We start from the raw sequence: 27,311 nt of genomic DNA on the forward strand, positions 1-27,311 counted from the left end.
CGGAAAAACGCTAAAAAACGATAATAAACGCTAAAAAACTCCATTGAAAAAACGATGATTTATAAGGAGACCTCTCAGTAGAAAAGAAAAACATAACATAAAAGTACCATCATCCTAGCATAATTTGAATAGAGGTAAGGTTTATTTGGGACCCCAGAGACCCAAAAAGACCGGGGAAAGTGGGCAAGGGCTAATGGACTATGTCGGTACTTAGATAAGTCAGTTATCAAAGGAGTATAGTAAAGGTAAAAAAGTTCAATTTATTAAAACATAAACATAACATAAGCAACTTGAGGAATACACAGTATTTTAAAATTACAACAATGGTAGTGTAAAACAATTGATTATACGACCAGCCAACACCTAATGGAGATGGTATATGGGCCCTAGTTTGCGGGCAGCGTGAGGCGGAGGGGGTCGTATAGATCTATAAAACGTATAATCAATTGTTTTACACTACCATTGTTGTAATTTTAAAATACTGTGTATTCCTCAAGTTGCTTATGTTATGTTTATGTTTTAATAAATTGAACTTTTTTACCTTTACTATACTCCTTTGATAACTGACTTATCTAAGTACCGACATAGTCCATTAGCCCTTGCCCACTTTCCCCGGTCTTTTGGGGTCTCTGGGGTCCCAAATAAACCTTACCTCTATTCAAATCTATTGAAAAAACGTTGAAAAAAAGCTGAAAAAAAGTTGAAAAACTCACTGCAAAGCTACTGGCATTTTTATAACGTTATTTTAACGTCCAGTGTGCATGATGTCATGTTTAATGTAATTCAATTTAACTGGCCAAAAAAAAAAAAAAAAATTATGACCGGAACCCCGCTTTAACCCTGAAATTGTATTAAGGAGTTCTGTGTTGATATGTATGATAATGTATCATCTTCTGTGTGAAGCTCGGTGACAAGTCTGACCTGTAGTGAAATCCTGATTTATCATAACAATGACCAGGCTGCTTAAAGGGATTAGTTAATGAGCTCATGTTAATTAGGTTTCTGGTCACAGGAGTATTTCTCCATAAAGAGTACCTGTCACCACCTATTACTGTCACAAGGGATGTTTGCATTCCTTGTGACAGCAATAAAAGTGATCATTTTTTTTTTAAAAGTGACATTATAGATCCATCATCAATTACAACACTCCAACCAGCCGAACAAGAAACCCATACGAATAATTCTCCCCCCCCAAGTACTAGACGAGGCTCTGTGTCGAGGGTCAAACAGGAATGAGATTTTATTGAAAGGAATACAAGTCTTATATACAGTAAAAAGAGGAGGTGTATACCTCGCGCAGCAAAGAAAACCCACACGTTAGTGGCGCCCGCATATCTAAACGGTGTTAAAATCACACTTGTGCGGTATCGCCGCGATCATCAGAGCGAGAGCAATAATTCTAGCACTAGAAAAATATAAATAATAAGTGTGGCGCTATAAGTGTATCAAAATACAATATCAGTAATAACATCCGATATATAACATAAATAGCAAATAATGATGACTAAATAATGAAGTCCATGTGTGAAGACCACATATCACAAATAGTGTGATACTGGAAGAATAAAACACTGATGTGAAAATAGTCCATAAACAAACAAATATGTGACTCTCCAATCGCTGGCATGGACTGATGAATAACTAGTTGTCTGCAGGGATCATAAAGGCATCAAACATAAAGGTAGGGAACTCTTATCATGTGTAGTGGACTCCAGCTGCTTTACAGCAGTGAGTCTAAAACGCTTAGTGGCCTCTTGGGACCTAGGTCGCTGCAACAAGGACTCCCCGGATGTTGGTGCGTTTCTCGATCCTTCAGATGGAATGAAACCAGGAACAGCAAGAACGACAGGAAGCAAACAAATGGGCCTTCAGATGCAGGAACAGAGGGAACAAATAGTTCCAGCAGACTCAGAAACGAAAAAAGAGAGAGTGCTCCAATGGTGCAGGTCAAAAACAAACCATGACAGGTTTTATTTAAAAGGTCATAAAAAATGACAAAATATTTGAAGATAAAAAGTGATCACATGAATACAAGCAGTATGGGGTGCTATAATGCAAACCCGACGCGTTTCGACTCAAACAGCCATCAACAGGGGCATGTTGATGGCTGTTTGAGCCAAAACACGTCAATTACCAGGAGGACGTCCCTGGACGTCCTCCTGTTTACTAATCTGTGCCATCAGGGAATCAGGAAAAATCATCAGGGAAATCTGGTTGACGATGCGCGTGCCTGGTGGCCGCGATGTCCGCCAGGTACCCACGATCGGCATTTACAGAGCCAGGGACGTGGATCTCTGTGTGTGTGTAAACACAGAGATCCACGTCCTGTCAGGGAGAGGAGACCGACGGTGTGTCCCTTGTACATAGGGACACCGATCGGTCACCTCCCCCAGTCAGTCCCCCTCCCCTACAGTAAGAATCACTCCCAGGGAACACATTTACCCCCTTGATCGCCCTCTAGTGTTAACTCCTTCCCTGCCAGTCACATTTATACAGTAACCAGTGCATATTGATAGCACTGTACGCTGTATAAATTTGAATGGTCCCAAAATAGTGTCTAAAGTGTCCGATCTGTCCGTCGCAATATTGTAGTCCTGACAAAAATCGTTGATAACCGCCATTACTAGTAAAAAAAAAAGTCATAAATCTATCCCCTATTTTGTAGATGCTATAACTTTTGCGCAAACCAATCACTATACACCTATTGCGATTTATTTATTTTTTTACCAAAAATATGTATCGGCCTAAACTGAGAAAAACAATATTTCAAAAATAAATAAAAATTGGGATATTTATTATAGCAAAAAGTAAAAAAATATTGTGTTTTTTTTCAAAATTGTCAGTCTTTTTTTGTTTATAGCGCAAAAAATTAAAGCCGCAGAGGTGATCAAATACCACTAAAAGAAAGCTCTATTTGTGGGGAAAAGGACGTCAATTTTGTTTGGGAGCCACGTCGCACGTGCAATTGTCATTCAAACCATGACAGATCTGAAAATCGGCCTGGGCAGGAAGGGGGTGAAAATGCCTGGTATTGAAGTGGTTAAGGTAATGTAATGCATGCATTTTATCACTTGTTGACACAACGTACAACGTACAAGTGTGAATGGCCCCTGACATACATTATGGGCCAGATCCACGAAGCAGTTACGCTGGCGTATCTATTGATACGCCGCATAACTTCAAGGTTGCTCCGGCGTATCTTTGTTTTGTATCCACAAAACAAGATACGCCTAAAGCTGGGCTAGATCCGACTGGCGTACATCTTAGTACGCCGTCGGATCTAAGGTGCATATTTACGTTGGCCGCTAGGTGGCGCTTCCGTTGATTTCCACGTTGAGTATGCAAATTAGCTAGATACGCCAATCCACAAACGTACGTCCGGTCGGCGCATTTTTTTACGTCGTTTCCGTAAGGCTTTTTCCGGCGTAAATTTACCCCTGCTATATGAGGCGTAGCCAATGTTGAGTATGGACGTCGGGCCAGCGTCGAATTTTCCGTCGTTTGCGTAAAACATTTGCGAATAGGGCTTTGCGTAGAATGACGTTCACGTCGAAAGCATTGGCTTGTTGCGGGTTAATTTCGAGCATGCGCACTGGGATACCCCCACGGACGGCGCATGCGCCGTTCAAAAAAAATGTCAATTACGTGGGGTCAATAGGAATTACCATAAAACACGCCCCCATATTCATCCATTTGAATTGTGCGCCCTTACGCCGACACAGTTACACTACGCCGCCGTAACTTACGGCGCAAATTCTTTGAGGATACGGAAAATACGCTGTAAGTTACGGCGGCGTAGTGTATCTGAGATATGCTGCGCCGGACGTATAGATGCGCCAAGGTACGTGGATCTGGCCCTATATGTAGGTTGCTATCCTGTTTCAGCTTCAAAGGGCCAGATCCACGTAATTCGACGCTGGCCCGACATCCATACTTAACATTGGCTACGCCTCATATAGCAGGGGTAACTTTACACCGGAAAAAGTCTTACGGAAACGACGTAAAAAAATGCGCCGGCCGGACGTACGTTTGTGGATTGGCGTATCTAGCTAATTTGCATACTTGACGCGGAAATCTAGCGGCCAGCGTAAATATGCACCTTAGATCCTACGGCGTACTAAGATGTACGCCAGTCGGATATAGCCCAGCTTCAGGCGTATCTTGTTTTGTGGATACAAAACAAAGATACGCCGGAGCAACCTAGAAGTTACGCGGCGTATCAATAGATACGCCAGCGTAACTGCTTCGTGGATCTGGCCCAAAGTCTGTAATAAATCAGGAAATCTGGTCAGCCTGTGTCTATGCGGGTATCATCCGCCATCGCCATCTCTTTGTTATCCCCCATTAGACGGACAGGACCTTAGTGTATTATAGGTAATAATCTGCCCCTTTTAGCAAATTGCCGGATCCATTTCCGCACTCCGAGGTCCTTTGTAGATGTTACCGTCACTGAGTTCCCCATTGTAACGTCCTTACAAAGTCCAGCAGGGGGGACATTATTCCTCGCACATTACTGAATTCTGTGTTCTGCCTTCGGTTCCAGTTATTCCGATGATGGGGGGGGGGGGGGGGGGGGGGTGTCACTGTATCCATCTTCCTTTATTTCAGCTGAAAATCCCGCCGTCAGCTCGGCTGTTTTACCGCTTGTTATTGCTGCCATTGTGCGTTCAAAGCTGCTGAGTATGAAGGGGAAAGAAAAACAATTTAGCCGGTTTCTGGAAAGGGGTTTTGTATAGCGTGCCCTGACCTCTGCTTCTATAGCGGGCCTTATATACAAAGATTTCACCGTTTCATCAAAAAAAAGATTGTGGAGAAGCAATACTGCCCATGTGTGTTCTTTAATTTATAAAAAATGAGTGCAATTAAAACAAACCACCTTTATTATAACCAGGCGAATAAAAGTGGTCCAAATAGCAGAAATATTTTTCTAAGTTAACCGCTTCAGCCCCGGAAGATTTTACCCGCCCTTCCTGACCAAAGCACTTTTTACAAATTGGCACTGTGTCGCATTAACTGGTACGGTAATGTCGTACGGCGCTGTACCCAAACAACGTTTGCGTTCTTTTTTCCAACAGATAGAGCTTTCTTTTGGTGGTATTTGATCACCTCTGCAGGTTTTTTTTGTGCTATAAACAAAAGAACAGCGACAATAAAAAAAAAAAAACACAATGGGGCAGATCCACAAAGATCTGCACCGGCGCAGCGTATCTAAGATACGCTACGCCGCCGTAACTTACTTGGCTTTGTGTTAAATCCCCAACGAATTTGCGCCGTAAGTTACGGCGGCGTAGTGCATCTCTCGTGGCGTAAGGGCGCGGAATTCAAATGCGGCGGGTAGAGGGCGTGTTTCATTTAAATGAAGCGCGTCCCCGCGCCGAATGAACTGCGCATGCGCCGTCCCTAAAATTTCCCGACGTGCATTGCGCTAAATGACGTCGCAAGGACGTCATTGGTTTTGACGTGAACGTAAATGGCGTCCAGCCCCATTCACGGACGACTTACGCAAACTACGTAAATTTTTTAAAATTAGACGCGGGAACGACGGCCATACTTAACATTGAGTACGCCACCAGATAGCAGCTTTAACTATACGCCGGAAAAAGCCGAACGGAAACGACGTAAAAGAATGCGATGGCCGCTCGTACCTTCGTGGATCGTCGGAAATAGCTAATTTGCATACTCGACGCAGATTACGACGTGAACGCCACCCAGCGGCCGCCGGAAAATTGCATCTTAGATCCGACGGCGTACGCCTGTCGGATCTAACACAGATGCCGTCGTATCTTGTTTGGTGGATACCAAAGCAAAGATACGATGCGCAAAATGTGAAATTACGCAGCGTATCAACGGATACGCCGGCGTAATTTCGTTGAGGATCTGCCCCAATATCTTTTGCTTTTTGCTATAATAAATATCCTACATTTTTTTTCTTTCCTCAGTTTTGGCCGATATGTATTCTTCTACATATTTTTGATATTTGATGGCACAGTGGCAACAATTGATGGCACAGTGGCGTCAATTGATGGCACGGCACAGTGGCGACAATTGATGGCATGGCACGGTGGCAACAATTGATGGCACAGTGGCGACAATTGATGGGCACAGTGGCTGCATTTGATGGCACAGTGGCGACAATTGATGGTAGTGGTGCAACGGATCACAGTTAATCCGTGACTTGAAAGGGTCACCCCCTTCGGATCGGCATACACTGTGATCCGCGGATTGCCGCGGCTCCGGAGCTAGGCCGAAGCTGCGGGCTTTCCTAATGTTATGGACACGGCTTCGGCTTAGCTCCGGAGCCGCGGCCATAACATTAGGAAAGGCCGCGGCTTCGGCCTAGCTCCAGAGCCGCGGCCATAACATTAGGAAAGGCCGCAGCTTCGGCCTAGCTCCGTAGCCGCGGCCATCTTGGTACACACGGCGGCGGCCCTCCTCTCTGTTTACACCCACAGAGGAGGAGGAGCCCGCACCCGTGGGACACACCGCTGGGAGTCATACTACTGGGGGTGTCTGTCTGTACTACCTGGGGGGTGTCTTACCTGGGGGGGTCTGTCTGTACTACCTGGGGGTGGTCTGTCTGTACTACCTGGGGGTGGTCTGTCTGTACTACCTGGGGGTGGTCTGTCTGTACTACCTGGGGGTGGTCTGTCTGTACTACCTGGGGGTGGTCTGTCTGTACTACCTGGGGGTGGTCTGTCTGTACTACCTGGGGGGGGTCTGTCTGTACTACCTGGGGGTGGTCTGTCTGTACTACCTGGGGGGGGTCTGTCTGTACTACCTGGGGGTGGTCTGTCTGTACTACCTGGGGGTGGTCTGTCTGTACTACCTGGGGGGGGTCTGTCTGTACTACCTGGGGGGGGGGGGGGTCTGTCCGTACTACCTGGGGGGGGTCTGTCCGTACTACCTGGGGTGTGGTGTCTGTACTGAGGGGGGGGGGGGTGTCTGCACTGAGAAGGGGGTGTCTGCACCGATGCTGGTGTCTGCACCAAGGGGGTTCTTTACTGAGGGGGGACTATAGTTGGTGGGGTGACACCATTTTTTCTGCACCGGGTGACACCAACCCTAGTGACGCCACTGCAGTGGGGGAGATGTGGATATTACAGTGGGGGGGAGATGTGGATATTATAGTGGGGGGGGAATGTGGATATTACAGTGGGGGGGAGATGTGGATATTACAGTGGTGGAGATGTGGATATTACAGTGGGGAAAGATGTGGATATTACAGTGGGGGGGGAGATGTGGATATTATAGTGGGGGGGGGGGAATGTGGATATTACAGTGGGGGAAAGATGTGGATATTACAGTGGGGGAGAATTTTTTTTTTTTGCTGATCCGGAAAATGATCCGATCAGTGACTCCTGATCCGAGGAATGATCCGAACCGTGAGTTTTTTGATCCGTTGCACCCCTAATTGATGGGTAGTGTTGAGCGGAATACGCCATATTCGATTTTGCGATATATCACGAATATATAGACGAATATTCGTGAAATATTCGCTAAAATCGAATATTCGTGATATTTTATAAAAAAAAAAATTGCGAAATTTCGCTAATGCGAATGCGAAATTGATTGCGAAATTTTGACAACTGTGGTAGGAGAACTCTGATTGGCTCTGATGCAAAAGAAGGGCGGAGAAAGTATTCGCGAATATTCGGAAATCGAATATTGGTGATATTTTATCGAAATTTCGCTAATGCGAAATTGATTGCGAGATTTTGACAACTCTGATTGGCTCTGATGCAAAAGAAGGGCGGAGAAAGTATTCGCGAATATTCGGAAATCGAATATTGGTGATATTTTATCGAAATTTCGCTAATGCGAATGCGAAATTGATTGCGAGATTTTGACAACTGTGGTAGGAGAACTCTGATTGGCTCTGATGCAAAAGAAGGGCGGAGAAAGTATTTGCGAATATTCGGAAATCGAATATTCGCGATTGCGAATATTCGGTAACATAAAAGGATCGCCTCAGCTTAGCTACTCGGCCCAGGGTCTCTAATCATACCAGCAATGCTTTTAGACGTCGATAGGATGTGATCTGTTTTAAAAATAAATTTGAAAAAATACGAATATTCGGAAAAGCGAATTTTGGCCGCGAAATTCGAGTTATTCGCGAATATTCGAATATGCCATATTCGTAACGAATATTCGAAATGCGAATATTCGTGAGCAACACTATTGATGGGCACAGTGGCGACAATTGATGGGCACAGTGGCAACAATTGATGGGCACAGTGGCTGCGTTTGATGGCACAGTGGCGACAATTGATGGGCACAGTGGCTGCGTTTGATGGCACAGTGGCGACAATTGATGAGCACAGTGGCGACAATTGATGGGCACAGTGGCTGCGTTTGATGGCACAGTGGCGACAATTGATGGGCACAGTGGCTGCGTTTGATGGCACAGTGGCGACAATTGATGGGCACAGTGGCTGCGTTTGAGTACAGTGGCTACGTTTGATGGACACAGTGAGGCTGCAAAAAATTGGAGCACCAGCCGCCACTGCTTGGATGAATGCAGAAGTGGTTCTCAAACATAATGACTTGGGGCCAAACTTGCCTCCAGAAGAGGATGCACAAGAATAAAACTTATTTTTTTCCCCCCTTTGAAGATTTTAAAGTTATGGAACTAAAAGATCGGTAAAGTTTTGGTGTACAGGAAAGTACAGCTAATAGGAATATTTTTGATCCTACGGCAGACCCATCACACTTAAGTCCAACAATGGCAGCCCATCAGCAGGAAGACATGTGAATATAGCGGTGTCTATTGATAAAGTGTGCTGTATAGGAATGACGGCTCCATTCAACATGGAGATGAATAGGCTGTCAAACATGATGGCAAAATGCTCATAAACTCTTTTTTCCTCTCAAAGAGGGAAGGATCCGATCATCATTTGTGATAATCAGGTGGAGTGTAAATGACAACGCTTCTATAAAAAGCATTTTGGAATAACGAGAACCTGCCGCATCTTTCAAAAACGTCTTTCATTGTATCTAAAAAGTAATGTTTCCCAGCTACAAAATTCTCTTTTCAAAAATTGCGGTTGACCAAAAAAATAAATAAAACGGGGGTAAAAAAAAGCGTAATTTCACAAAAATCTTTGACCAAAAATGTTTAAAACTGAAGGAAATATGGGCTATGACTCCAATATCATAGACATAACATGGGGCAGTCGCCAAAGGATACCCCTTATCCCTTTTAACCACTTAAGCCCCGGACCATTTGGCTGCCAAATGACCGGGCCACATTTTGCGATTCAGCACTGCGTCGTGGGACGTGGCTCCCAAACAAAATTTACGCTCTTTTTTGCCTACAAATAGAGCTTTCTTTTGGTGGTATTTGATCACCTCTGAGGTTTTTATTTTTTGCGCTATAAACAAAAATACAGCAACAATTTAAAAAAAAATTCAATATTTTTTACTTTTTGCTATAGTAAATATCCTCAAAAAATATATATAAAAAACAAATTTTTTCCTAGGTTTAGGCCGATACGTATTCTTCTACATATTTTTAGGAAAAAAATCGCAATAAGCGTTTATTCATTGGTTTGTGCAAAAGTTATAGCGTCTACAAAATACGGGATAGTTTTATTGCATTTTTATTAATATATATTTTTTTTACTAGTAATGGCGGCGATCAGAGATTTCTATCGTGACTGCGACATTATGGCGGACATGTCGGACACTTTTGATGCTATTTTGCGACCATTCACATTTATACAGCGATCGGTGCTATAAAAATGCACTGATAACTGTATAAATGTGACTGGCAGGGAAGAGGTTAACCACTAGGGGGCTAGGAAGGGGTTAAAGGGGTTGTAAAGGTTTCTTTTATTTTCTAAATAGGTTCCTTTAAGCTAGTGCATTGTTGGTTCACTTACCTTTTCCTTCGATTTTCCCTTCTAAATTTTTTTTTCTTTGTTTGAATTTCTCACTTCCTGTTTCTCCTCAGTAAGCTCGCCCCCATCATCTGAGCAGTGGAAAGTCATTTAGAACAGCTTACTGAACACCTTACTGAGGAGAAACAGGAAGTGAGAAATTCAGACAAAGAAAACAAAGAAAAAAACATTTAGAAGGGAAATCGAAGGAAAAGGTAAGTGAACCAATAAAGGAACCTATTTAGAAAATAAAAAACAAACCTTTACAACCCCTTTAAGTGTGTCCTAGGGAGTGATTCTAACTGTCAGGGGGCGTGGCTACGAGTGACACTTCACTGATCAGTGCACCCGATGAGAGGGAGCATAGATCAGTGTCAGTGTCACTAAGTAGAACGGGGAGAGGTTTGTTTACACTTGCCTCTCCCTGTTCTGCAGCTCTGTTACCCAATTGTAGGACACTGGAAAAAATCGAGTCCTGCGGGCATGGTCACGGAGTTTGCGGAAGGCGGGCACGGCAGGAAATTCACAGTGTAGTAAATATACGTCACTTTGCCCAGCAGTGCCATTCTGTCGACGTATATAGTCATGAGCCGGTCGTTAACCGGTTAATCTTCGCCTTTGAGATTGAAACAATGGCGATAGCCATTAATGCGAATCTGGATATTAAGGGAGTCACGTTTTGGATTGCGAGAACACAAATGCGCATTATTTGTGGATGATGTCCTCCTCTTCATTACTTCCCCTCTTACTTCCCTTTCTAACGGACTACAGACACTACGGGACTTTGGTGGTATCTCGGGACTCAGAGTTAAAGTGGAGTTCCACCCAGAAATATAACATTACATCAGTAGTTTTAAAAAAATGTCATTAGTCCTTTAAGAACATTTTTTTTTTTTTTAAAGTGTTGTTGCTAGGCAGAATAGTTAATCTTCCCACTTCCTGCACCTAGGTGCTTAAGCTTCCTAACCTACACCGCACAGACTCCTGGGAATGTAGTGGGTGTAACTTTCCAGGAGTCTGTGCACTCCCCAGTCTCGAAGAATCATGTGACTTGGACAGTACAGGTGCTGAAACCTATTACACTGCTTGTGCAGCACTGAGCATGTGCTAGATCTGCAAGGCTGAAATCCAGGAAGTCATACAGTCTGGCTTCATGATGCCCACACTTAAGATGGCCCCAGTCAATTTCTATTTTATAAAGTGTCTAAATGCTGTAACAACCTAACAAAACGGACCTTAGTTTACAGACTAACTTTACTAGAATACATTAAGCTTGTGTATTACAGGGGTATTTATATTTAAAAAGTGAAATTGTGGCCGGAACTCCGCTTTAATGAGACTAAGTCATTGGCTTTCAACATTAACATCACTGACCCTTTATTTTCACAGGTGTGTGAATCATTTTAGTTTAAATGGCAGGATGAAGCTAGTTTTTGATTTTGCCCCCTTGGATCATCTATTCCATAATCCTAAATTCCCTCCAGGTCAGAACATCAAAGCTTTTGAATGGTGGATTGATAAAGGTCTATATATATATATATATATATATCGTATAGGCCATTCTCTCATTCTACTACCAATTTAGAGATGCCCCCTGTTGAACACTTCAGTTTTACAAAAATAGTGATTTTTTTGCAGACTATACGACCTTCCTTAGACCCACCCTCTATGCGGTGTCCTGTCGAGAAATGTCCTGTCAGGGGGGAAATGACCTATCGTCTCTATCGTCTGTTCATACAATGTATGAACAGCGATTTGTCATTTCCCCATGTCAGTCCCACCCCCCCCTTCAGTTAGAACACACCCAGGGAACATGATTAACCCCTTCCTTGCCCCCCTAGTGTTAACCCCTTCACTGCCAGTGGCATTTTTATAGTAATCAATGCATTTTTATAGCACTGATCGCTATAAAAATGCCAATGGTCCCAAAAATGTGTCAAAATTGTCCGAAGTGTCCGCCATAACGTCGCAGTACCGAAAAAAATCACTGATCGCCGCCATTACTAGTAAAAAAAAATATCAATAAAAATGCCATAAAACTACCCCCTATTTTGTAAACGTTATAAATTTTGCGCAAACCAATCGATAAACGCTTATTGCGTTTTTTTTTTACCAAAAATAGGTAGAATACGTATGGGCCTAAACTGAGGAAAACATATTTTTTTATATATTTTTGGGGGATATTTATTATAGCAAAAAGTAAAAAATATTGAATTTTTTTCAAAATTGTCGCTCTGTTTTTGTTTATAGCGCAAAAAATAAAAATCGCGAAGGTGATCAAATACCACCAAAAGCTCCCTGTCAAGGGAGAGAAATGCTGAACTTCTGTTCATACAATGTATGAACAGACGATCAGTCATTTCCCCTAGTGAGGCCACCCCCCCCTACAGTTAGAACACACCCAGGGAACATACTTAACCCCTTCCCCGCCCCCTAGTGTTAACCCCTTCACTGCCAGTGGCATTTTTATAGTAATCCAATGCATTTTTATAGCACTGATCGCTATAAAAATGCCAATGGTCCCAAAAATGTGTCCGAAGTGTCCGCCATAATGTCGCAGTACCGAAAAAAAACGCTGATCACCGCCATTACTAGTAAAAAAAATATATTAATAAAAATGCCATAAAAATACCCCCTATTTTGTAAACGCTATAACTTTTGCGCAAACCAATCAATAAACGCTTATTGCGATTTTTTTTTTACGAAAAATAGGTAGAAGAATACGTATCGGCCTAAACTGAGGAAAGAAATTGTTTTTTTATATATTTTTGGGGGATATTTATTATAGCAAAAATGAAAAAATATAATTTTTTTTCAAAATTGTCGCTCTATTTTTGTTTATAGCGCAAAAACTAAAAACCGCAGAGGTGATCAAATACCACCAAAAGAAAGCTCTATTTGTGGGAAAAAATTTACGCCAATTTTGTTTGGGAGCCACGTCGCACGACCGCGCAATTGTCAGTTAAAGTGACGCAGTGCCGAATCGCAAAAAGGGGCAAGGTCCTTAACCTGCATAATGGTCCGGGGCTTAAGTGGTTAAATTAAGTAGGCCCTATAGCACTTCACTGGATGTGATGGCGCCAGGAACAGTCCACCGCTGGATCGCAGGGGAGCCCCTTTTGCCAGTGGAGCCGATGATCATGATAGTATAATGCCTCATGCACACTAATAGCTAGATTCAGGTAGAGTTAGGTCGGCGTATCAGTAGATACACCGACCTAACTCAGAATCTGCGCCGACCTATGTTTAAGTGTATTCTCAAACAGAGATGCGAACGTACACCCTTAATTTTTTGGGCGTTAAAATTCTTTAGTGTCATGAGTTCTCCTAAATTCATTACAGAATATAGTTGGTCATTTATATCCCAACATCAGAATGGCGAATCCTTGCACGTGATTTTGAAAATGATCCTTTTCAATTCATCTGAATTTTTTTTTATTCCAGGCCAGCAGGTGGCGATGTCAGCCACAGACCTTGCTCTTTACAGTGTATAGCTGGACAAAATAATAATACTCATTTATTACAGGTATTTATATAGCACCAGCAATTTACACAGTGCTCTGTATGTATGTATGTATATTTTTATATATATATATATATATATATCTTGTACATTCACATCAGTCCCTGCCGTCAAAGAGCTTACAACAATCTAAGGTCCCTAACTCACATTCATACATACTATACTAGGGCCAATTTAGACAGGGGCCAATTACCCTCCCAACATGTCTTTGGAGTGTGGAAGAAAACCGGAGCACCCGGAGGAAACCAACACAGGCACAGGGAGAACATGCAAACTCAATGCAGGTCGTGCCATGATTGGGATTTGAACCAATGCTGCAATTGATTTTTTTTGCGCCCCCCCCCCCAAAAAAAAATGTTGGGCACCAGTAGGATGGATCCATACTTTCACGTTTACACCAAATTCTGACCCTACTATCTGAATGCCGCAGACTCATCAGACCAGGCAATCTTCTATTGTCCAATTTCGGTGATCCTGTGCAAATTGTAGCCTCAGTTTCCTGTTTTTACCGGACAGGAGTGGCACCCGGTACAGTCTTCTGCTGCTGTATCCCATCTGCTCGAAAGTGTTGTGCATTCAGAGATGTAATTTTGCATACCTCGGATGTAACGAGTGGTTATTTGAGTTACTGATGCCTTTCTATCATCTCAAACCAGTCTGCCCATTCTCCTCTGACCTCAACAAGGCATTTTCATCCACAACTGCCGCTCACTGGATATTTTCTTTTTTTCTGACCATTCTCTGTAATCCCGAGGAGATGGCTGTGTGTGAAAATCCCAGCAGATCATCAGTTTTTAAAATCCCCAGACCAGCTTGTCTGGCAGCAACAACAATGCCACGTTCAAAGTCACTTAAATCCCTTTTCTTCCCCATTCTGATGCTCAGTTTGAACTTCAGCAAGTTGTCTTCACCACGTCTAGATGCATTGAGTTGCTGCCATGTGATTGGCCAATTAGCAATTGAACAGGCGTACCTAATAAAGCGTCCGGTGAGTGTAGCTTTTGCAGTATATAACTGCAAGCACATTGTCCCCGTTTTGTGTCTTGACAAACACCTGGTGATTCTGCCAGAAATCCAGGGAGCTCCTAACATACCATCTGAGATAACTAATGAGCAGTGGTGTCTGCCCTGCCAAATTCTCTCTAGCTAAACTACATAGCACCATCCCCACTCTGGCTTAACTCCAACATAAGGGAGAGGCGTTCTGTAGTCCAGCACAGAACTGACAACACTGTTGGGGATTTCAGTGCAGCAGAGGCAGTGTTGTCAGCTCACCGGATTTATGGCAGATCAACATGCATTTGTCTGTACATGCAGTGTTTTCAAAAAGATAAAAGGTCCTCTATTTCAGAGATGTACACTAAGGCCCAGATTCTCAAAGGAGATACGACGGCGTATCTCCAGATACGCCGTCGTATCTCTGAGTCTGAGCCGTCGTATCTATGCGCCTGATTCTAAGAATCAGTTACGCATATATTTCTATTAGATCCAACCGGCGTAAGATCTTAACTGCATATTTACGCTGGCCGCTAGGGGCGTGTACGCTGATTTACGCCTAGAAATATGTAAATAAGCTAGATACGCGAATTCACGAACATACGCCCCGCCGACGCAGTACAGATACGCCGTTTACATTAGGCTTTTCCCGGCGTAAAGTTACCCCTGCTATATGAGGCGTACATGCGGCGTGCCAATGTTAAGTATGGACGTCGTTCCCGCGGTGTATTTCGAAAATTTTACGTCATTTGTGTAAGTCGTCCGTGAATGGGGCCGGACGTCATTTACGTTCACGTCGAAACCAATACGTCCTTGTGGCGTACTTTGGAGCAATGCACACTGGGATATGTCCACGGACGGCGCATGCGCCGTTCGTGAAAAACGTCGGGTCACAAGTTATTTACATAAAACACGCCCCCCTGTTCCACATTTGAATTAGGCGGGCTTACGCCGCCGCAACTTACAGAGCAAGTGCTTTGAGAATACTGCACTTGCCCGTCCATGTTGCGGAGGCGTAACGTAAATAGGATACGCTACCCCGGAACAAAGATACGCCGATCTACGAGAATCTGGCCCTGTGCGTGTGTTTTTTTTTTTTTTTTTATACCCTGACATACCCTTTTTTGTAATTTCCCGTAAAGTGTATGAAAGAAGGAACAATGTTTTTTTTTTTAAAGGCATAGTATAGGACTTCTTTCTTGTAATATAATTTGGGGATTTTTTTTTTTATACACCCTGGTCAATAAAAATAATTTTGGGACTTTTTTTTCATAAATATACAATCAAATGGACTTATACTGCGCTTCCAGGAAAGGGACAATGGGTTTAAACAAATATGTTGGACAATTTCCATTTACAGGCAATAATAATTCGGGTTATAGGAGTTTCAATGAAACACGTGGGAGTGATGCCGAGTCTGTGCATAACCCTCCCGCTCAGGGCACACCCCCTTTATGGTACTGCCCCCATCTCCAACTGACATTAAAGCTGAACTCCAGCCTCTCTTCGTCTTGCACAGTTGTACCGGCTCCTATGCTGTACTGAAATGGCTTACTCCGATTTCACTGCACACTGTGAACTAACAGTGTGCATTGGAAGTTGCAGCAAGTCAGATAGAGCTCACCTAATTTCCTGGCTGGAGGGAATATGCCATCAATTTAGCCCTTTCTGCAGCAGACTTTGTGCTCCTGGGGGGGGGGGGGGGGCACTGTGGAAGGCACTATAGATGGGGGGCATAGTAAGACACTGTTGAAGGCATGGTGCTCTGTAAGGAGGATGAAGGTTTTGGAGGTGGTTAGAAGATTCTGCTAGCGACTTGGTGGTCCTGTAGGGGGAAGAGGTTTATGGAGGAAGCAAGAGGGGGGGCACTATGGGGAGGATGAAGGTTCTAGAGGGGGTTAGAAGATTCTGTAGCAGACTTTGTGGTCGTGTAGGCGACATGGTTTCTGGAGGAAGCTGGGGGGCACTGTGGGAAGGATGAAGGATCTGGGGTGTTAGAAGATTCTGCAGTAGACTTGGTGGTCCTGTAGGGGGTAGATGTTTCAGGAGGAAGCTGGGGGGCACTGTGGGGAGGATGAAGGTAGTGGAGGGGGTTAGAAGATTCTGCAGTAAACCTGGTGATCCTGTAGAGGACAACATTTCTGGGTGAAGCTGGACAGCATTGTGAGACACTGTTGAAAGCTTGAGGCTCTGTAGGGGGGGGGGGGGGGGTGGATTAAGGCTCTGGAGGAAGTTAGATTTCTGCAGTAGACTTGTTGGTCCTGTAGGGGGGAAAGATTTCTGGAAGATGCTGGGGGGGCATAGTGAGACACTGTAGCAGGCTGGGAGGCACTGTGGAGGCTGAGGGCTCTCTTTGGACTTGGGGGCACAATGGGTGGTTAAGGGATTTGTAGCAGTAGACTTGTTGGTCCTGTAGGGGACAAGGTTTCAGGAAGAAGCTGGGGGGCAGAGTGAGACACTGTTGAAGGCTGGGTGGCACTGTGGAGGCTGAGAGCTCTCAGGGGACTTGGGGGCACAATGGGTGGTTAAGGGATCTGTAGCTGGCCAGAGGCCCAGGAGAAGGGATGCCATGGCCTGGAGGTTGAGACCTACTGATTTAGAGTATCTGGAGGTTCAGCTACATTTTTAGAGCCCATTTACAGCAGCTGCTGTGCAAGCACAGAAGTGTAGAGCAGGGGTCCTCAAACTACGGCCCGCGGGCCGTATCCGGCCCGCCAGTGTGATTTACCCGGCCCGTGGACTGAAACTAGTGACAGGGCAGTGGCGATGAAACTGACAGGCTCTGAGGAGAGACACAGGCAGAGCCGCAGCAGCGGGGGAATTCCACCCCTCCCTCTCTTTGAGCAGAGAATTCACCTGACAATGCCTGCTCCTATTGGCTACATTCAGAGCCAATAGCTGGGAAACTAGAGCATTATGGGAATTGTAGTCCTGGATACCAGCAGGCCCCATGATGATTCCCTGAGAGGAGTTCAGCCCCCAACATGCCGAGCGGAAGGGGGAATAGGAAGAGAGGAGAAGGAATGCCATGAGGCATTGAGGGAGCCAGTGATTCTTTTATTACCCTCCAAGGTAAGAACTTACCTCCCATCTACCTGGCTGCTCCAACTCTGTTCTACCTTCCACCTGGCTGCATCCACCCTGTCCTCCACTCCACCTGGCTGCTCCAACCCTGTTCTACCCTTCACCTGACTGCATCCACCCTGTCCTCCACTCCACCTGGCTGCTCCAACTCTGTTCTACCCTCCACCTGGCTGCTCCAACCCTGTTCTACCCTTCACCTGACTGCATCCACCCTGTCCTCCACTCCACCTGGCTGCTCCAACTCTGTTCTACCCTCCACCTGGCTGCTCCAACCCTGTTCTACCCTTCACCTGACTGCATCCACCCTGTCCTCCACTCCACCTGGCTGCTCCAACTCTGTTCTACCCTCCACCTGGCTGCTCCAACTCTGTTCTACCCTCCACCTGGCTGCTCCAACCCTGTTCTACCCTCCACCTGGCTGCTCCAACCCTGTTCTACCCTCCACCTGGCTGCATCCACCCTGTCCTCCCCTCCACCTGGCTGCATCCACCCTGTCCTCCCCTCCACCTGGCTGCAGCCACCCTGTCCTCCCCTCCACCTGGCTGCTCCCACCCTGTCCTCCCCTCCACCTGGCTGCATCCACCCTGTCCTCCCCTCCACCTGGCTGCAGCCACCCTGTCCTCCCCTCCACCTGGCTGCAGCCACCCTGTCCTCCCCTCCACCTGGCTGCAGCCACCCTGTCCTCCCCTCCACCTGGCTGCAGCCACCCTGTCCTCCCCTCCACCTGGCTGCATCCACCCTGTCCTCCCCTCCACCTGGCTGCATCCACCCTGTCCTCCCCTCCACTTGGCTGCAGCCACCCTGTCCTCCCCTCCACCTGGCTGCAGCCACCCTGTCCTCCCCTCCACCTGGCTGCATCCACCCTGTCCTCCCCTCCACCTGGCTGCATCCACCCTGTCCTCCCCTCCACCTGGCTGCATCCACCCTGTCCTCCCCTCCACCTGGCTGCATCCACCCTGTCCTCCCCTCCACCTGGTTGCAGCCACCCTGTCCTCCCCTCCACCTGGCTGCATCCACCCTGTCCTCCCCTCCACCTGGCTGCAGCCACCCTGTCCTCCCCTCCACCTGGCTGCAGCCACCCTGTCCTCCCCTCCACCTGGCTGCAGCCACCCTGTCCTCCCCTCCACTTGGCTGCAGCCACCCTGTCCTCCCCTCCACCTGGCTGCAGCCACCCTGTCCTCCCCTCCACCTGGCTGCAGCCACCCTGTCCTCCCCTCCACCTGGCTGCATCCACCCTGTCCTCCCCTCCACCTGGCTGCATCCACCCTGTCCTCCCCTCCACCTGGCTGCATCCACCCTGTCCTCCCCTCCACCTGGCTGCATCCACCCTGTCCTCCCCTCCACCTGGCTGCAGCCACCCTGTCCTCCCCTCCACCTGGCTGCAGCCACCCTGTCCTCCCCTCCACCTGGCTGCAGCCACCCTGTCCTCCCCTCCACTTGGCTGCAGCCACCCTGTCCTCCCCTCCACCTGGCTGCATCCACCCTGTCCTCCCCTCCAACTGGCTGCATCCAACCTGTCCTCCCCTTCATCTGGCTGCTCCCACCCCTTCCTCCCCTCCACCTGGCTGCTCCCACTCTGTCCTATCCTCTCCCCTCCCTTTGTGTTGGGGGTCTGTGTGATGGGGGGTCTGTTATTGGGGGCTTTGTAATGGAGAGAAGTTTGTGTTGGGGGGACCTAATACGGGGGAATTTTTGATGGGGGTGATCTGTAATGGAGAGGAATCGGTGATGCAGGGGCTGGGGTTCCGTAATGAAGGGAGTCTGTAAAATACTAATACGTTTATGTTGATTAAAATTGTTCTTTATTTTAAATATTGTATTGTTTTTTCCTGTTTTTTTTGTACTTCAAATAAGATGTGTGCATAGGTTCATATTTTTTTTAAACTATAGTCCGGCCCCCCAACAGTTTTAGGGACCGTGAACTGGCCCCCTGTTTAAAAAGTTTGAGGACCCCTGGTGTAGAGTGTAGAACACAGCCACTGGTGTGTGGCGAGACCTCTGCAGTGCCAAATGCGCTATAAAGAGTGCATCGCATGGCAATTCTATTTATTTTTAAGGGTCCTTTCACACGTGCGGACCGTTCGTCCGTTTTTTCATACGTCCGTTTATGCACTGCAATGCTTTCCAATGGGATAGCGTACGTTAGCGGATGAGCATCCGTTAACATCCGTCTCCGTTAAGCTCCGTTTTTTTGAACGGAAGAAAACCTATTTTTCTTCCGTCAAAAAAACGGAGCGGACGAAAAACGGATGTTAGCGGACGATCCGTTTAACATCTGATCCGCCAACATTCGTTTTTCATCAAAATATCTAATAAAAATAAAGTTCTAAAAAAAATTAAAAAAAAGGGATGAAAAAACGGACAACTGATGATAAAAAAACTGATCTAAAAAACGGTCCGCACGTGTGAAAGGACCCTAAAGCTTGAATACAATTTCACAATGTAATATATAATTTAGTTCTATCAGCTGCACCACGGTGCAATGTGGTGGATTGCATCGCACCGTGCTTGGCTACAAAACTTTACTGCACGCCTTACTTTTTTTTTTAGCACACACAAATGAAGCGTGATAGAGTGAACAGATCTAATAAGACACACGGCTCTGACCTTGTCCTTGCAACCGGACTTCGCTCAACAAGGCTGCCGAGCACATTTCCAACGCACCTGGTGTAAATAAGCCCTAAAACTGAACTTTAGGCAGAAACCAGGACATAAAAGTGAATCCAGCTCTGTATTGCCTAAACACCATTATTATTCCCACATACAGTTTCTATATTTCATTTGCGCATTTAGCGATTTGCCTGGAGTTCAGTGTTTCCCTGAAAATAAGCCCGGGTATTATATTATTTTTGGCAACAAAAGACACAGTAGGGCTTATTTTTGGGGTAGTTCTTACCATGTAATGTGCCGTCTTCTCTCCCCCCTCTCTCGCTGCCCGACAGGAAACCCCAGGGTGAACCGAGTTAAAAATGCTTGCAAAATCCTATAATCCACTCTATTACAGTAGTAAATGTACAACGTGTACGTTTCTGTAATATAAAATTGTACCAAATGCCTTCATTATAGTGCCGCTCTGTGCTTCTGTGACCTGCCGGAGCTCTCTTCCCTTCAATTATATTACAGGAACACACACACACATTGTACATTATATACTACTGAATTAGAGTGAAGTATAGTATTTTTACAAGCATTTTAAACTAGGGCTTATTTTCGGGGTAGGGCTTATATTGCAGCTCTCCTGGAAAATAACGCTAGGTCTTATTTTTGGGGAGAAACAGTAATTAGAGTCTCTCTCTTTCTCTTTTAAAGTGGAGGTTCACCCTAAAAACAAATTTTTACATTAAAAAGTACAATAGTAAGTACATTTCATTTCGGCAGTTTTTTTTTTTTTTTTGCTCTGTACTTACCTTTATATCCGGATTTTGTCCAGGGCTTCCGCGTTCTCACGACTCCGGGACTGGGCGTTCCTATCCCAGCCTCAGGGTTCCGATGACTGTGGGACTGGGCGTTCCTATCCTTCCATTCAATGATTGACGGCTTGTGAAACAGGTGACCTGTCGCACAACGCGCGTCACCAGATTTCCGGAAATACCCGAGCTAAGAGTCGGCACTATACGGCGCCTGCGCCCGCCATGTAGAGCTGACTGCGCAGGCGCCGTATAGTGCCGACTCGCAGCTCGGCTCTTTCCCGACGTCTGGTGACGCGCGTTGTGAGACAGGTCACCTGTTTCACAAGCCGTCAATCATCGAACAGAAGGATAGGAACGCCCAGTCAAGCAGTCATCGGAACCCGGAAGCCCTGGACAACATCAGGATATAAAAGGTATGTACCAAAAAAAAAAAAAAAACCTGCCGAAATGTATTGTCCTTCATATGCGGGATATGCTAGATGTAATTAAAAAAAAAAAATGTTTTGGGTGAACCCCCGCTTTAAGGCGAGTAGAGCTCTCACATTACACGCAAGCAAATGTTCGCCTTTCCACACCATTCCAAATAAACGCTTCACTTGGGATTGTTGTAGGTCACATGGATATTATGCAACAATGAAACTACTCTTATTCGCTTTACCTTTAAAATTCCTTTATTTGAGCTTAGCACATAAAAAAATAAACAGATGAAAATAGTGTCTTCGCACGTTGATCATAAAACGCATATTGGTCCGAAAGTGGATTGCTATGAATTATTTAAGTCTTTATAAAATTGGTAACATTCAATGCAGCTGTTTTAAGTAAAATAGCTCATAAAAAATTATAAATAAATTATTGACAATCTTTTCTTCAAAAAAGGCACATGAGCTCCCAAAAGGAGGAGCCTTTACATGAGAATAAAAAAAAAAAACACATTTATAAGACATCTTGTGCTGATACAGCACCTCGATCATCACGGCAGACCAAGACTTCTCTTCGAACCACCCCATTCTGAAGATGGAACTGGCTTTCCTTCATAGTCTTAACACAATGAATGTTCTTTCCCCAGGTAATGCTTTTCATTGATGGCAAATGCTGGAGGGTGTCTTTAGGCAAGGACGCCACACCAGAATTTAACAAGTTCAACTCTTGCAAGGACTTCAGCCCGAAGAACACATCTTTGCTGAGAGACCTCAAGTTTGGATTGTTGGAAAAGTCAAGGATTTGGAGAGCTGGTAGATCTTTAAAGCTATGTGGGGCGATCTCCCTTAAATTCTCCATTTTACTGAGAGACAGGTAGGTTAATCCTTTAAGCCCCAAAAAATTATGATCCTCGATATTAGAAATGGGATTTCTATCCAAGTTAAGGTATTGCAGAGGAATTCCCTGAAGACCATGAACAGAACGCAGCTGATTCCCAGACAAGTTCAAACTCTGGATGTTTGGAACAGGGTCATCGGGTCTTCTTGAGATAGAGCTGATCAGATTGTTGGCAAGGTTGATATGGATTGCTTTGCCATTACTTTTCGAGGTGAAGGCCCCAATTTGTATTCCCTGTAACCTGTTAAAACTCAAATCAAGCTCCACAATGGGGGAATAGAAGAAGCTTTGATCAGGAAGTTCTTCCAGATGGTTGTGGCTCAAGTCTAAAGACTCCAAGTATCTCAATTTAGAGAAAGTGGTAGATGAAATTGTCACCAGTTGGTTGTAACTTAGGTCAAGGTTGATCAGCGTTGTGTAACCTGGACCAGACAAAACCGATTCATTAACCTTTTGTAGCTTGTTGTTGGAAAGATCCAGGTAAGACGTATCCAAAGGAATGGAGACCGGAACAATGTGGTTACCCACTCCACTACAGTCCACTTTGGTCAGACTGAAACTGTCGAATAAGCCAAAGGTTTCAACTTCGCAAGAACAGCCAGGGAAACAAAACTTGTTGGCAGCAACCACGCTGGTGAGAAGGACACTGAACCAAAGACACGTCTCCATGGTTAAACCTAAGGAAAGAGGAAAATCTGTTAATTTACAGAAAATGTATTCAAAATATTGTTTACCTACAACTATTTGCTCAGTCAAAATCAAAGCAACACTTTGTATAATTTAACCATAGATGCTGCTTGGTTACAGTGTATCTAAATCCCAAAACCAATATTGAACATACTGCAGATCATCAATCCAATCCTTAGATTGGTTTGCTTTTAAGACAAGATTTCTCAACCAGGGTTCCTCCAGAGGTTGCTAGGGGTTCCCTATCTGAGAGGCAATTCTTCCCAAATGACCAAAAGTGCGAAAATACTACCCACTGACCATCACAATGCACCAGTAATATTATGGATTTCCAGAGACCGGAAAATTATTTCAAGGGTTCCTGTGTTGAAAAGGTTGAGAAAGGTTGTTTTAGGGTGACAACACTCAAGGACTGCAGAAACATTATTTTTAAACACACGGAGTACAGTGGAACCTCAATTTACGAGTATCGCGGTTAACAAGCATTTTTAAAGACGATCACCTTTTTAAAAAAAAAAAATTATGACTCGGTTTGCGAGTGTTGTCTCGCAAAACAAGCAGAATGCAAGCGAATGGGGCCTGAAGTACCGCATTTGGCCTGAGGTGTGGGGGCGCCAGAGCAGATTTGAGTGGAGCCGTTTGGAAATACTCAGTTCCCGGGTGTTTGAGCCTTTCTGGAGGTCAGCCGTGCTGTCCTTGGGCCTTTCCAAAGCACTCCGGTGCCCCCCACCTCTGGCCACATGTGGTATTGCATGCCATTGAAGTCAATGCGGAACAAATTATTTTCGTTTCCATTGACTTCTATAGGGAATGCTCGTAATCCAAGGTTCCACTGTACTCAGAACAAGATAAGAATGCAGCACTGGAAGCCATCAAACAATGAGATTTTTGGAAAGACCAACAAGTATTTTGCTGCACTTATTAAAGTGCAATAGTTTAACAGACCAGAAATACTGGCTTTCCCCGCTTTTTGTTGCATCTCATTGCTGCTGATTTTCCTCTGTCTCATTCGCCCACTTTTAGTCTACAAGCACTCCATTGATCATGCCAGTGTAATTTGTACTGAGGATTCACACTTGAATAAAAACAAAAAAACAAAAAAAAAAAACACATTGGCTGGTTATGAAGGTGGTAAATCTTCCGCAGGTCAAGTGGTAAAGATTGAGACGTTTGCATTTGTAATTGAGGTGTGACCACTTGGTTAGAGCTCATGTTCCATACACATAGATTTGTCCATCCATGCTATACCAGTACAGATGGACCAATCAAAATACCCAAAAAGCAGGTGCATTTGATTCGATGCAACTGCTGTTTGGCTGACCATTTTATACTCAAAAGGATATTGGGTGGGAGGATGGCAACAAGACCACCTATTGATCGAATTTTGCATATAGTGTACGGCCAGCTTATTTCTCCAGCATCTATGAAAACCTTAAAAAGAACCATCAAAAGGGAGCTGCGGTGGCTCAACGCGATTGGCACTGCGCCAATCGCGACAAGCCATTCACCTCTGCAGCTAGGGGTTCGGATCCCGGTCTCGGCTACATGTGAATTGAGTTTGGTGGTCTCAGCCCGGCTCCCGTGCTATGCGAGGTAAGCCTGCGCTTAGTACGCCCACCCCCCTCCCACAAAAACCACCACACTTACACGCACTCGAAATTAGGTTAACATGCACGCACTTTGACCACGCGGTCTCTAAAAAAAAAAAAAAAAAAGAGAGGCGAAGGACTAACGGGGCTGGTTGAGCGGGCTAGATCCTCTCACTCCCTTATAGGGAGTCCCTCTGCCCCGTTGGGCTTCAAAGCGGAGCAGGTAGGGCGGGCTGTGTGGGGGGACCCCCTCACACACCCGCCATTGCTACCCGGGGCATGGAGAAAGGTGGCAGATTGCCTCTGGGGGAGGCCTGCCTACTCCCAACTCCTGCAGTCCGGCTCCTCTCTCGAGTACACGCACAAAATACACTTTAAAAAAAAAAAAGAACCATCAAGTGTTTGATGAGGGATCGAATAGAATGTACATTCTACTTCTAGATTAACATGTGATAAGAACACCGATTGCCCCGAACCGTAACGCAGGGAAAAGAATCATTACTTTTTAAAGCCATTTCTTACTCTCGCAGCCCACTTTAAATTAGCCTGCGTGTTTTACTGACTGTCCGTAATTTTCTTTATAGTTACCAGCCGCAATTACGGCATGGACACAGCATGCTGCGCTCAGATAAAGCCACGCTTTGGCTATAATGGGTAGAATTTTGTGCAGCCGGTTAGCTGAGAATCCTGGGTAATCGCACTCCGAGAACATCGTCCTACAACCAGGCAACGTTTTATTATCACAGTAACAGCAGGTACTCCCATTACTTGCCTCTTAGAGGCACAGTCAGAGCGGGCGAGTATAAATACTAAGCAATCACGGCACTGCCACACAGAGATGGCACCTATTAACTGCACAGAGACTGTTAAATCACTATGGAACTGGCAAAACAAGGAGGAACGGGCGCACCTCCCAGCAAACAACTTTTTTTTTGGGAGGGGGGGTTATACATCCAAGAAGAAATATATTTTTAATAAAACCAGACTTTTGAGCTTATGCACATGGACACTTTTTGGAATAAAATGTAAATTGCTGCCATATCTATCCATCCAGGGAGAACAGCTGCCAATTATGGTAAAAGGGAAGGTAAGGAGGCTTTGGGACCTTAACTATACCACAAATGTCACTTATGTAGGATTCAACAGAACATTAAGTTAATAAAAAAACAAACAAAACAATTCTATTAAATAGTTTAAAACCATAAAGACAGGCATCACAAAGGGGGTCTACGCGTTTCGCAGATACACCACTTCTTCAGGACCCACAAAAGGTTTTTATAGGTTCAGAGAGCTTGTTCACAATCATACCAAGTATAGCCGCCCATAGTAATGAATGGATGCAGAGTTGTATGCCCATATGTATGTGTGGGTTTAGGCAAGTACCGGCATATACCCAAATACAGCTACTCAATGCCATGGGCAGCTGAAGTTTTAGAGTTGCGGAAATATGCCTGCAATTTATGCCAAAAAGCACCTATGTGCACAAACGCAAATGTTTTGGGTAAAAAACAAAAATTGCCAAAAAGGGGGTTAGGGGGAACCTACTAAAACATGTAATGCCTATAGAGATTGTAAAAATATCACTACCTGCTATACCCAGAAATGAAGTCGCCATCCCGAGATCCTCCCAGCAGGGACGGCTACCCACACCTCCCTGCCGGAACTTCCACGAGAGGAAATTCCCCAATCAACACTGTGTTGATGGGGGAAATCCAGCATTTTTCTTTCCAGCAACCCACAATTTCTGGTAAGAAAATTGCATAATCTATGGCCTGCCTTATGCAGCTCATAGATTAAATCAGTTTTTTTTGTTCAACCAGCAGACTGAAGAAAACACACACACACACACACACACACACACACACACACACACACACACACCTCGATTCCCCCCATTCACACATTTAGTGTTGATGGGGGAATCCTCGCGGCTGAGCCATTGTATTCTACTGGAGGTGAGATTTCAGAATACAATGACCAGTATTGCAGGCGATAGCAGCCTGCAGCGCTGGTCGAGCGGAAAATTTCCAACAGGGCGGTGGAACAGAAATCGACGGGTAGATGAACTTGTGTACCAGGGTGCCCATTCGTGTATCGAAATTTGTCTGGTCCCTGCTGAACTGGCTGAATTCTGACGCACTCATGGCTGGCTTAGGGTTCCTATCTTGCAAACACACATTAGGGACATAAGGAAAGAGCCAATTGACCTTCCCACATGTCTGAGTGTTGGGGAAAAAAAATGTCCTAAGAGGAAACTCAGGCAAGCACAGTGAGAATATGCAAGCTCCATGGACAGTGTCCTAGCTGGACTTTAGATGAGAATCCCAATGCTGCAAGACATAGGAACTAACCACTAAGCCACTCTGCTGCCCATTGCACCCCTAGAAGACACCCAAAATCACCTTGATTTAGACTTCCCTAAAGGCTCCAATGCAGTTTTTCAAAATGGTGCGATTTTGGCATAATTAAGCCAAGCAAGAACACATCTAAAATTCAGATAGCTGCTGGTAGAACTAAATCGAGATTATGAAATCAACATAGTACCGTAACATATACTGTATGGTCAGCTTTAGGCCAAGGGGGGTTAAAGAGAAATCTGTGTGCCTAGCAAACAAGGGTACAGGTGCTCCGACAGATTTATGAAGCCTCATTGGTACTAGATCCACAACGAAAGTTGGCACCTCAGTAGAATTCAATAAGAATATAGACTTTATTTTATAAAACAATTGGATACAGCCAACAAATTTCAAACTCATTCCAGCCAATTAGTCATAATTTAGACCCCGATTGGCTGAAATGCAATGACATATGTTGGTTGCATCTCGTT

General features: G+C 45.1%; 1 protein-coding gene across 3 annotated transcripts in view; it reads right to left on the minus strand.

Annotated features, from left to right (window-relative positions):
- Positions 1–21,544: 21,544 nt before the first annotated feature.
- The window catches only part of TSKU (tsukushi, small leucine rich proteoglycan), an 89,631-nt gene continuing 83,864 nt past the window's right edge, over positions 21,545–27,311 (minus strand). For all 3 annotated transcript variants that reach the window (XM_040339996.1, XM_040339997.1, XM_040339994.1), the window contains exon 2: positions 21,545–22,885. In XM_040339996.1, the coding sequence (XP_040195930.1) occupies positions 21,825–22,877 (1,053 nt within the window). In that variant the 5' untranslated portion in view covers positions 22,878–22,885 and the 3' untranslated portion in view covers positions 21,545–21,824. The remainder of the gene's footprint in view (positions 22,886–27,311) is intronic.

Source organism: Rana temporaria, chromosome 2 (genome assembly GCF_905171775.1).
Source record: "Rana temporaria chromosome 2, aRanTem1.1, whole genome shotgun sequence".
Classification (NCBI taxonomy): Eukaryota; Metazoa; Chordata; class Amphibia; order Anura; family Ranidae; genus Rana; species Rana temporaria.